This window comes from Austrofundulus limnaeus, unplaced genomic scaffold (assembly GCF_001266775.1).
Source record: "Austrofundulus limnaeus strain Quisiro unplaced genomic scaffold, Austrofundulus_limnaeus-1.0 Scaffold119, whole genome shotgun sequence".
Taxonomy (NCBI): domain Eukaryota; kingdom Metazoa; phylum Chordata; class Actinopteri; order Cyprinodontiformes; family Rivulidae; genus Austrofundulus; species Austrofundulus limnaeus.
The window spans coordinates 200,569-213,800 of NW_013952521.1; the positions used below are offsets into that span (position 1 = coordinate 200,569).

Sequence of the window (13,232 nt, forward strand, 5' to 3'; positions counted from 1 at the left end):
AGAGGAGAAGGAGGAGGAGGAGGAGGAGGAGGAGGACACCACTGGATTCTTTCCAGTCCTCGGCAGACGTCGGTCTGCTGGCTCGTGTTTGGGTAAACAGCTCAGGTTGGCGGTCGTGTTTGGATCAGCTGCTGTGTGTCTGTTGGACCCGGATCAGACCTGAGAGGAGGACCAGGAGCCTTGTGACCTCTGCTGCCACGCATCGAGCACAGATCCTGCTGTTAACAACTCTCAGCTACTACCACCCCAAAGCTCAGTGTCTGTAAATCTAACTGAAGCCGACTCCAAACGTCTCTCAGCTGCAGACCTTCATCAGGTGTTTACTTTCTGAGAGTTCCAGTGGAATCAGTCTCCGTGTTCAGGAGATATTTTGCTAACACACACATAAACACAGGAAAAACGTAACATTGTCTTTGCCATTATTTCATGGTCTAAAAGGGTCTGAGGTGACCGGAGTATTCCTGAAGTCATGAAGGAGGTCATCACATCTAAAATAACTCCACCGTTATAAGTGACTTGGCTCGCTCTCTTTGGCCTCTGACCTAATTTTATTTATTTATTTATTTATTTATTTATTTGTTTGTTTATTTGTTTATTTATTTATTGAATGAATGGTCTGAGTCCAGGTCCAGGGTCAGGTGAAGCTCAGTCAGTGTCATTGTCACTATACAGAAGTGGACTGGTTGCTGTTTGGACTTGACCAGGAGAACCGGACTTACAGACCCCCAAAACTACCAAATAAATATAATACATAATGTGTCTGATTTATTATATGTATTATATATGTTATATTATATTGTTTGTGTTTTTAGTGTTGTGCTTTAGGATGTTGTTCTGTATACAACATGTCTGGTGAGCAAAGTTTCATTCAGTGAACAGAAAAGACGTTTTAAATCCTTCTTTTTTCACATTAATTATTCWTTTGGGGTCCATATAAAGTAGAATTGCAATGCTTTGGTCTGTGTTCCTTTTTATTGCAACTCCACAATCCCCTCTTTCGCCCCTTGTCTGAGATGTGTCTCAGATCAACTCGTTTTGAGGCTGTCTCTTTAAATCTAAACAATGTGCTTCGCACCCCGACCCCCCTCCAGCTTTCAGACCAGTCCAGGACTATTTAGCTGTACAGAAACTTTATTCACAAACGAATTAAAAGACGTCAACAAGGGTGGACTTGTTCATCCAGCCTCACATGATCAGACATGAGGAGAAGGAAGATAAGTGAATTGTTTTTGGTAAGTCCAGACCTTATTTAGAAGCTRCGTCGCAAATTCTGATGTAATAATTCAGAAAACATGGTAGAAAACAGAAGAAAATGGAACAAGTTGGAAAATATGTCCCAAACGGAATATAAAGATATCTTTGCAGCACCAGGAGAAACTAAACTAAACTTTTCTACCTTCTAGAGTAAGGCTAATCAACTGGCGGCCTGTGGGCCACATCCGGCTCGCAAGTGACCAAAGTTTGGCCCTTTAGTTCATTCATCTCTTAAGCCCAAACCCCCGGTTTTCTACTTCAATTACTCTGTTATTTTTAGTTAAACATAGACATGTGTGGTATTCAGCCCCTGAGCTGTTGACCTGCAGTAACAGTGGCCCCCGGAGAAATTTAGTCCTAGAGACTCCAAGTACACAACAAAATATATTTAATCGCTATAAAAGGTGGATTTTACAGAATATGTCCCCTTTAAAGTTCCATTCTATCTGGCAACCCGGGGACAGATTTGCATTTGTAGGGGTCACCTCGAGTGAAGAAACAAGATTTATTGCCTCGAAGCAGGCCTCGGACAGGCCTGACGAGAGGACAGGAACTCTGTCACAAACTGAACTCTATTTTGGACATGACAGGTCATTCCAACCGTGGAAGATGACCCCTCAATTCTCTTTATCAGATAACGGACAGAAACAATCTCTTCTGTTTGTGATTCATTTGTTGTTTAACTAAGAATGTTTATGCATTTGTTAAATCATGATAATGACTGTCACAGGAAAAGTGGAACCACTTCTTTTCTTTTATCGTGCCTTAAAGATTAATAATGGTACAAAAAAATCACAGAGAATCTCATTACAATGTTTTCATTGTGTTTTTATGTAAATCACTGTTTTTATTTTACTGTGAACACAGTACACCACAGTACCACATTCCTCAGGTCACACAACCGTTTGAGGAGCACTGATGAAACAACAGCCACACAATAAAACATCTCATTAAAATAGTTTAAAACCAGCTAAAAATAGCTAATGTAGCTTCCTCAAGCTACAAACATGTTTTATTTTTTTTTGTCAAAGTTAATTTACATGGCAAGAATGATTTCGGCAGGGGCTATATTTATCTATATATATTTTATCTGGCGACCTTCTTGCTGAYAGCCAACTGAGCGGGATCAATGTTGATAACAAATATGTCAGAACATTGATAATTTTACCTATGGAAGCTTATGAATGTTTATGTAACTTACGTAGGAAATAAAAACTACAGATAAACCGGGACTGGAGATTGTGACAACAACACAACAACAACAACAGCTACTGAAGCCGTAAAATCCATTCCCAGCAGCTGACGCCCAGCCAAGCATGGCTGGTAGCATCAGCTCACTAACTCCCTCTTTGGTACAAGCTAACAATGATCTGTTGAGTAACGTGTGCAGCAGCAGTTTCATGTTTCACCCTCGTGCCTCAGAAATGCTTAAAAAAAAGAATGACGAAGAGTGAAAGGAAAAAATGAGCAAAAGCTCAAGAGGAAATTATGGATAAAAGAGGAAAGGTTGCAACAACAGTTTGGAAGATCATCAGTTTCTTCTGGTCCTTATTTCAAAAAGGCAAAACAATAAAATAAATCAATAATTGATATTTTTTCAGCCACATCGCCCAGCTCARATTTCTGCACTGAAAAGCTGTTAGACTCACTCTACTGCAGGTAAGACACTGACTGCTCATAACATCAAATGAAGTGATACAAAATATACAACCTCTACATTAAAACTGTCCCTTTAAGTCACATCTAATCATAAAAAAATTGTTTATTTTTCTCAATGGCTAATCTAAAAATATTTGCCGCCTCTCTTTTTTATGAGCTGAAAACATTTGGCAGCTAAATCCGAGAGGATTTGGCTATTATTAGCCCTCGGTTTTAGGCTGTTAGCCTTCGGCTGCGTGAGTCTCACATGCCCTGAATACTAAACCAGCCTCAAGACACCGCCTCAGCTGTTTAGTCCCTAACCTCTGGCTCACTGGGCTCTGGGCCAGAAACACCACGTGACCCGCYCCTTCAGCTGCAGCCACAACAGAGCTGGAGACTGTCCGACTCAGAAACAAACCCAGCAGCAGCTCAGGAAATTTGTTTTTTTCGTTTGAGGATTTAATAAAAAAATCAGGGAAATTAAACTGCAAACATGACTGAAAAACAGTGGTGTCACTAGGCTTATTTTACGGGGGCTGGAGCCCCCCCTAAAATATTTTTAAAGCCCCCCTAAATTATTTTGGTTTAATTTTTTTTTTCAAAAATTCAATATGATGTGGTCAGAATAAATAACCATTTAATATTACATTATTAACTAAAATATGTCAGTTTTCCTTTAATTCATAGTGTAAGATAGAGATCCTCTTTGGTGCGTCACTATCCAATCCATTCCACTTTATATAGAGCAGTGGTTCCCAAAGTTGCGGTCGGGACCCAAAGTGGGGTCCTGAAACATCAAGGTGGGGTCCTGAAAAGATTTTCTACATTAATTACATTTTTGTCATAGTTGCCTAAAATGTATAAATGTAGAATAATAAATATTGTTACTATGCCCATGTTTAGTTCACCCGATACAAATGTTTATCATCCAAAAATAGTTGTGGGCACAGGTCTCTGCTGCTGTTATTTTGTGGGTCAAAAGCTGAAAAGTTTGGGAACCACTTCAGAAATCAATTTAAAGGGTAATAAAATAATTGATGTAAATTTTCCCTGTAATTATTACAAAAACACAAAATAAGTATAAATAAGTATATATGTGTAGCCTTTGTTTTCAGGGTTATTAACAAAGTTTGTGTACTCAGACCAGTAATATTTGGAGTCACAAGTTTTTTCCATGAATATTTTGTGGGTCAGAAGATAAAAAGTTTGGGAACCACTGATATAGAGTACTAAAAAAAACATGACTATAACACTTCGTTTTCAGGTGGTTCTTTTTATTTACAGTATTTACAATATTTTCAGTCAAAATAAAAAGGATAGCTATAAAAATAACCTTTTTTTTATCCGTGGGCTGCAGATAAACACAAAAGACGCTGCTTGTTCTGAACACATCTGGACCCAGGACATTCATTTGGCACAGAGTAAAAAACAAACACAAAAACAGAAACTGGCCTTGTTGAGCCACTCTCTCCCTCAGGCTTCGTAACACTTAGAGTCATCCTCCACACGAGGCTGACAAACACTTACAGCTCGTCAAGCTCCGACAAACTCAGGTCCGCGTGGAGCTGCAGCCTCCAGAACATAACCCACATTTCCTCCAAACACAGAAATGCCCKAAAACACTCAGCCTGGTCCAGAAAACTGACAACTATTTCAGTTTTTTTTGTTTCTAAAAGGCAGAAATCATAAAGAAATGCACAGATTCATGCAAAGAAAAGCCAAAATTTTCCAACCAAAACAGTTACAGTACTGTAAAATTGAACTAGGTGCAAATATTTGATTTGATAATAYTTCAAGTATTCCAATGAACACCTGCATTTGGGTGGGTTTGCAGGGGCTCCTGTTTATTGAACACCTCAGAACCACTGAATGTCTCACAACTTCCTCTCTTCGTTTTATGGCTCCGCCCCGTTTTTTTTTCTTTTCTAACACCCGTAACACGCAGGGCGCCGCCTCCTCCGTCTCTACCCTACCTGCACATGACTCCGCTCACTCCTCCTTCAGTATTTCAGCAAGAGTCAGACTGCTTCATCCGAGCATCCTTTTGTCTATTTAGCTACTAAATAAAGCCCAAAATAAAGTGTCCYAAGCTGAAAGGCTGAAATCTGCTCTGGTCGGTAGATGCAGACGACAGCGTGGGAACACAGGGACGTTTTCTGGAGGATCCGCGTCGCGTTTTGATTTTTTTTTTTAAAAGCGGTGACGCYTCAGTTTGGCGCCTGCAGAGATCCTCTCTAAGCCGTCTTGAAGTTCCGCAGGTCCAGCGGTTCTTTACTGGGAATGCACCAGTCGTCAGCCTCGTGGCTCATTTTGTAGTTCCTCAGAGCGGTTTTGTTGTAGACCGGCAGCCTTTCGATGGAGTCCGTGGACAGAGCCTGCAGGGGACACYGGAAAAAAACAAGCTAATTTAAAAACTGAGTACAACGGCCTTTAAAGTTCTGAGTTGAGTGCTGTGACTTCAACCCTAATCCTAACGTGCTTCAGGACAAACGCTCTARAGTTGTCTTTAAATGTAGCTTTTAGCTAGTCTTTTGCTAGTAGACTTAAGATGCTTTTAAATCCTCCGTTGTCYCATTTAAATCCTTTAMTTGGGGGTCTTTATAAAGTGGGCCTGCAACACTTTGGTCTGAATTCCTCCTTATTGTAACTCCACAAGCCCCGCCCCTTTTCTGAGCCTTAGATCGACTCGTTTTGAGGCTGTCTCTTTAAATCCAATCGAGGATTTAAGCTAGCACATCGCTTCTTTTGGTTAGCCATGTGTTATTTTTGGTTTTTAGCTAGCGCTCTGCTATTCTAACATTTTGTTAGCATTTTCCTTCCTTTAGCTACGTCTCCTCCTTTTCAGTTTCAGCTTRCTCAGCAGTTTTCAGCAAATTCCTTTAACTCGCTGCACTTCAGCAGAACATTTCTAAAGTTAGTTGTTTCGCTGCAGGGTTTAAAACCTCCTCCAGCTCTACACTCGGCTCACCTTCAGGTAGATGACYGCGTCTGTGCCGAAGGCCTCCATGGAGTAGAGCTGCAGGTCGCCCTGGAAGTATTTGGCGTAGAGACGAGAGATGGGAAGACCGTAGCCGAAACCCGCCTGCAGAAAGAAGGAAGATTAAAGTGAATTAATAAAAAGGATTTATGTAGATAACTTCATATTTTATTTATTTAGGATTTTATTTGCAGTAAAACTAGCTGCAGACTTTGACGTTTGTTTGTTGTAACTCCTGATGTGGCAGAAAGCCAGCGTTATTATCCTAAAATAGCTTAAAAATGAAGAAACTGATGGTTTATATAGTTATTCTTTTTAATTTTCTCTTCCAGGTTTCAGTCAGCTTGTGTGTAATTTTGCATGTTTGATCAGTTAAACTCAGAATGGTGAKCCTTCCTTACCAGTGGGGTCCTGGAGTGGTCTCCTATCTGAGGAGCTGGAGCTGTGGAGTACATGTAGCTGAACAGCTTCTCGATCTTGCGGAAAGGGACGCCGCCACCCCTGTCGCTCACCTACAGACGGAGGGAAAAACCAGAGAAGAGTTGCTCGATCAGGATCTGTTGGTTTAATTTGAATCATTTAGTTGAAAACATGCAGAAAYCGGGGATCAGTGTCTGCATTCAGACGAGGCTGGAGTTCATAGAAGGACCGGAAAAAAAGGAGTTTTAAATCGAGGAAGCCCTAAAACCTGAGTTCAAATCAWTGGCTTGTTGTTTATTCAAAGCGACCAGATAAAACCAGGTCCTGGTGACCCGAGCCAGAGTTCAGAGGCTCTGTAAGTTTCAACACAACCGGAGCGATCGGAGCCGTGATGAAACCAGAACACGCACGTTATGTAACCGGGACGGGGCGGCGACTTCGGCCTTTCAGACCTGATTCACACACTGTGGATTATGTWCTATGTGAATTTTGTATTATGTAATTTGTGAATAAGGAGCTGTTTATTTCTCACAAAACCCACTAAAAAAAATCTCCGAAGACCTCCGCGGCTCACCTTGATTGACATGTCCTCGCCGCCCAGAGACACCAGGACTTTGATGGGCGGGAGGTTGTTGCTGCAGTCGTGCGTCTCGATGGTCGCTCTCATGGCGTTCTACCAGATAAAAAGAGGAAAACTCAAGATGTCAGTTTGTTGTTAGAAGTCTTTTTCATTGGTGGGACAACTGAAAACGTGGGGGGTGTTACCTTGAAYAGCTCAAACAGCATGTGATAGAGGTGAGAGGGCACATACACGATGGTGATTGGATGATTCTTCTTCTTGTCTGCACAAAAGGAAAACTTCATTTTAGARTGAACAGGCAGAACCGCACATGTCCTGATTTGATCTTTAAACATCAGAGGATTAAAAAACAAAAAACGACCAACAACTCACGGTTCATTTCCTGTAGGACCAAATCAGGGGAGCGTAAGTAGTACTGTTCACACAACATCTTGGCACTACAGTACGCATCTGACAATACAAAACAGGCGACTAAATACGAAATACAAACAAAAAAAAAGTGCAAAAAAACAAAAACAAAAACTACTGTGTATGAACACTTACCCTGGACTACATCTCCCACTTGGCACTGAGAGTCGATGCTTCCGATGGTGTTGGGGTGGACCGGGTTGGTCGTTCCGTCGAAAACAAGAGCTGCAGAAAGCAGGAGATGACTTAAAGCAGAGATTCTTAACCCATGGGCCACGGCCCAATTGTGGGCCGTGAGCACCACCTTGAGGGCCTCAAAAGAACAACAGTTTTTAACTTTGGGCCGCAGAGGGCCGTGGGACCGCATTGATTTTAAATACGGTGCAATACACTCTCTCACCACTAGTAGCAGTAGTGCGCCACTCAGATGTTAAACAACTTTTTTAATATGTAGAAGAAGAAACTTAGAAAACTGTCGAGAATGGAAACTTATTTTAAATTAAAAGTAGAAGCAAAAATGAAGGTAAACCATCAAAAAAGGCCACAGTTTGTCACTAATACGAAGTGCAGCTTCTGCMTTTACCATGCAATATTTTAAAAGTTCAAAACATTATCAAATACAGTTACAATACAGCTATATTTTAATTTGCACTTTAAATTAATTTTTGTGGTTTATTTTTAAACATTTTGAATGTATTTTGAAGAAAATTTAAACTTGTCAAAAAGCTGTTGTTACTGTTAACGTTTGTCACTAATATGAAGAGCAGCTTCTGGTTGCAAAAGTTTAAAAAGTCTATTTTCATTTGTACTTTATCAAATTTATTTTTACATATTTTTTTAATTTGAAACATTTACATTAAACATTTTAAATTTATTTATTTTATGTCCACAATTTTATTTTTTGAATTGTCCATTTTGTCCTTGTTTGTGTTAAAAAAATATGTATTTTTGTGCTGATAAGCCTAAGTGGTCTGTAAAGATGAGGTCTCAAGAGAGTGGTCTGTTGACTGACCTTTGTATTTGTTCAAATAATTGTTATGGGCAGGTTACAATATAAAAATGTTTGTCATAATCATGTCTTGTGATTATTTGACAGGAGTTTTACTTTTAAACTGTAAGTGTATWTAATTTAGTTAWGATGTAAATACAATAAAAATTAAAACAAGATTTAGAATAATTATCATTTTGATCCATACATTGATAATGTCTGACTGGGCCTCGTGTCACTTTACGTTCAACAAATTGGGCCCCGAGGTCGAAAAGGTTAAGAACCCCTGACTTAAGGGAGACTAAAGAGGAGTGTGTATTTAGTGCAGACGTGCAACTAAAGAGTAACTTTTTAACCTCCTGGGTTAGATATGCCCGATGAGTCCTTCACTTGTTTTGGAAAAAGAACTCGAGTTACTAAATGTTAGACTGAAACTGCTCCGAATTAAAACTCGCTCATGTGGAAAAAGTCCGGGACATTCTGGGTTACGTAAAGTCATAAACGTTGGTGCAACAGCAGTTTTGAAACCCTGGATTCTGCAGGCATCAGCAGTCTCCCATGCCGGGGCGACTCAAGCTATCTAAGACAAACAAAAACTCTGAACGGAACAAGATCGAACCGGATCAACAGGGTGCTTTTCAACCTACTTTTGTTTTTATCCCCTCCTCTATCTCTTCAACACCTGCTCTTACAGGTTTTCACTCCGAGCTGAAGGCAGCGAAACGCACGTAAACAATGACAGAGATAGGTTATCTGCTTTGATAAGGAATAAAAGATGAGYTTTACAACGCCTTAATGACTCTGTTTTCTGTTTTAGCTTGTTGTTTTGATCAGATGATGGAACTGAACTGGATATCTTATTTTAACTGAGATAAGCAGTAGATTTATCTCCACTTAATAACCTGAGAGATAAATGCAAACCAGTGCAACAAGTGACAGATAATAACACTTTTACTCCTAAAATGTTTTTTTTTTGCATCTCAAAATGAACATTACGTAGAAATCTTTATCTAGAATATTGTTTTATTATTTGATTACTATTGTTTGAAATTAATATTATATTTTGAAAATAGGGGCAGATATAAGATTCTTTTCTTCTTCTTTCATTTTATTATTATTTTTCTTCCTTCTGGCTAATGACTAAAATACTAATATAAATACATCTAGATAAATGTGCTTTAAATATGTTGACACAAAATAGGATGAAACGCTGCCGACTCACTATGTTGGTTGATGAGCATTCGGATGGAGATGCGGCTCATGTAGAACCGATCCAGGAAGTACTGGATGTTCTGGTTGGTGACGACGTCCTGGGGAAAGTTCTCTTTGTATTCGATGATGCCCTGCGCCATGGTTGGCACCACGTCGTTGTGTCGGTTCCTGATGGTGACCAAGGCATCGACGAACCTGGAGAGGAGAAAAAAAAAAACAAAAAAAAACAACAGACATCCAGCTGTCAGTGGGAGTAAACCTGAGCAAAAAATCAGCACAGTATTTTTTTCTCATATTGATGGTTTATGTGTCTTTATTTGAAAGTTTTTTTTAAGAAATATTTGTTGTTGATTACTATGTTTTAATGTTTAATAAAACCAGTCATATTTGTTTACATACACAGACTACAGCCAACCTAATATTACTCAATCATGTAACTCAAGCTTGCATATGGTTGTCAACAGATTCAACTTTGTTTACACTGACTGCGTACCTGCATAGATATATACAGCTGGGAAAACTTTGTGTAAACTGTTTCAAACTGCACTGTTTCAGTTAATTAAGGATAACTTTTTTATGTTTGTTAAATGACACTAAAACCGATGATTTGGGTTTTTGTGCAGCTTAGAACATATTTAGAATGATAAAGGTTAATTTGCTGGAGACATATGTAAATGTATGCTGTTCAAGGAGTTAAACCTTTATTATTTTTCTGTTTTTGTAAAGATTATTTTTGATTGAATTTATTTATTTGAGAAAAAGGGGCAGATAGAATTAGATTTTTTCTTCTTCTGTTGCCTTTCATTTCATTTAGGATTTGTATTTTTTGTTGTACGTTGAATTTATGTTGTTTTTAAATAAACTTAACTAAAAAATATTTCGACATAAAGCCTTACTCTGAAAGCACTTTGTGGTCGTCTGGATTCTTGTCTAGGAAGTGGAGGATCTCCATCAAACTCTGACTGTACCTGAGGAGAACAGAGATAAAACACGGTGAGAAAAAACTGAGTGCCTCTGCAGAAAATGGAAGTTCACTACAAGAGGCAGAAGCAGACCACTGAGGAAAAAAAACACACGTCACGTGGGTGTGTGACGTGGAAACTGGGGTAAAGTTCAGAGCCCATCCTCCTCACAGCCAGCTGGAGCGAGTACAACTTGGTCAAAGGGTATTGTTTTGATTCGGAGCGTTATGCAAGTTATGAGGGTAAATACAGCCCAGAGAATCCAGAGCCAATTAGCAGCTGTAATAAAACCTGCTAACAAGCAGGATTAAACAAAGTGGCACAATGAAGCTGGGAGGTACCGATTTTACTGCTCTGTTGTTTTAGGGTGATGTTAGAGTTCAGTAAAAAAAAAAAAGAAAAAAAAAGCTGCGGTCCAGATAACACATGAAGGTGATCGATAGGTCACAGCCCAGATTTGGCAGCTGGACTCACCATCTCTGCACCATCTGCACCGAAGGGGTCAGCAGCACTTTGTCAGGCAGGAGGTTGATCTCCTTCATGATGTTTGAGAGTCTCACAGGGAGTTCCTGCCTCAGAAAAACAAAGGAGGTCTTCTCGCAGGCGTTTATGGAGCCTAAATTACACAAAGAAAACAAAAAAAAGCACACTTGATAAGGAGTAAATTACACTAATTTAGCCATTTTACATGCACAGATATTTAATTTTGCTGCTTTTTTTGGGTTCTTCTGTGCTACCAAACAAACTGCCATGATAATTTTGAGAACTTAACAGCTGTGAAWATAACATTTTATGACAACCTTTGTTATGTTAAAGTAATATTTATAGTAAACAACTATTTTCTCAAGATTTACAACAAAAAGTTGTTAGTAAAAACAAAAAAACATTTATCTTTTCATGCATTTTGCAATGTAAATWTCATTTAATCATGCAGACATCTGTGTTCGTCAATATTTGATGCATTTATGTGCAGATAATAAGTTTTATTTTGATGAATAGTTAGTATTTCTCTTTAGCCTGAGCTTGCAGCAGATCTGATGCAACATTTGCCCAGTCTGTCCGTCAACTACACAACAGCAGACGTGCGGCCTTCCATACCAACGTGAATCACAATATGACCATTTATTGCAAACTTTAGCTGCTTTATAATTAGATATCAGCGAAATAACTAATTTAGAAGCTTCATTTACTCACCGAAATCCAGAAACTGCTTCATGGAAAGCGGCGACGGAGAAAATTTAGAGAAATGTTCGATGTGCTTCGGCGCATTGGCCAGAGCGGCGTTTTTCATAATAAAACGAACGAACTTCATTTTTTACAAGCTTCGTGGGAGTTTCAGCGCCTCCTTTCTGTGTCTTRCTGTGTCAACAGCATCTGGTGCTAAGCTAACTCCGAACTAAACCACAGCTTGTCCTCTCTGCAGCAATTCACAACAGCAGGGGCCTCGTGCAGAAAAGTACAGCGCTTCAGCCAATAGGAAACAGAGGAATTTTATTTACTCCACAGACTGGCCAATGAGAGTAAAGAGGAGGCGGGGTTAGTGGTGTTTGTTTTTCTCAGTGAACCATCGATCAACAGGAGGGTCCGCGTCTGGAAAAGAACAGAGCTTTAGCCAATGGCAGAAGAGGAAATTTATTTACGCCACAGATTGACCAATCAGCGTAAAAGGTGGGCGGGGTTATTTACATTTGGAACTCCCAGAAAGGAGACGCCCCCAGAAGCAGCAGATAACTTTACATAGGGTGGGTCTACTCTGGTGTATTTTGGCAGGAGTACTTCATTCCACGAAATCATTGTGTGTTACTGTCTTTACTAGAAATTTCTGTGGGGAGGGGGATCCAACAAGAAGTTACAAAAACAGGGGACAAGTTCTTATAGATGTAAACAATATTTTCCATCAATTAACTGTTTTTCTACTTGTAGCATAGGCTTAAAATGTACATATTTTTTAAATGAAAGAGTATAAAGTCAATGAACTGGTGTTTATATGAAAAGACGGATAAAATACAAAGCTATCTAGTTGACCTGTGTAGTAACTACAATGAAATCTGCACATTTTGATTCAATATAAGAGATTATATGTCAATCATTTCTTATGAAATGGATACATTGTAACACTGGGTCACAATACACAATACAGCATCATATGTACTGGGTCATTACTTTATACATGTACATACCAGGCAAGTACCCGATATGCACCTTGTATATATTATGCACTTACTTGTTAATACTAGATACACACCAGGCACTGATAGAGTAAATATCATGTACAAAATTGGTACTAATGGGGATGCATTTCATACTTATTTGGTATGTACCACTACTTACCTGCTCCATGTACCAGGTACTTATCTGGTAAATAGCAGGCATGTCTTTATATCTACCAGGTTCTTACCAGGTACACACCTGGTTTATAATGAATACAGACCAGGTACTTATTTGGTAAATACCATGTATGGGATAATTACGTTCTTACCTGGTAAATAACAGTTATGTCCCTGCCTGGTACATACCAGGTACTTACCTGGTTTATACTGGATACATAGCTACCTGGTACTTACGTGGCAAATATATTGTACTTACCTGTACATACCAGGTAGTTATCTAGCAGTTATTCCTTATTCTTATCTAGTAAATACCACATACATACTAGGCATATATTTATTACTCACAAGTTACAAATCTTCTACTTATATGGTATGCACATAGTATTTACCATATATACCTGGCACTTATTAGGTGCAGATGGTATTTGGAACATATTAAGTATGTACCTGGTATATATAT

General features: G+C 39.1%; 1 protein-coding gene across 1 annotated transcript; it reads right to left on the reverse strand.

The window, feature by feature from the left end:
* Positions 1–4,216: 4,216 nt before the first annotated feature.
* Positions 4,217–11,872, reverse strand: pdk2a (pyruvate dehydrogenase kinase 2a; the record flags this gene model as incomplete). The annotated part of the gene is given in 11 exon segments (XM_014014735.1): positions 4,217–5,270; positions 5,864–5,977; positions 6,274–6,384; positions 6,867–6,965; positions 7,058–7,134; positions 7,245–7,322; positions 7,416–7,505; positions 9,491–9,675; positions 10,377–10,448; positions 10,917–11,058; positions 11,637–11,872. Coding segments are annotated over 11 exon segments (1,227 nt in total). The 3' UTR covers positions 4,217–5,129.
* Positions 11,873–13,232: the final 1,360 nt, after the last annotated feature.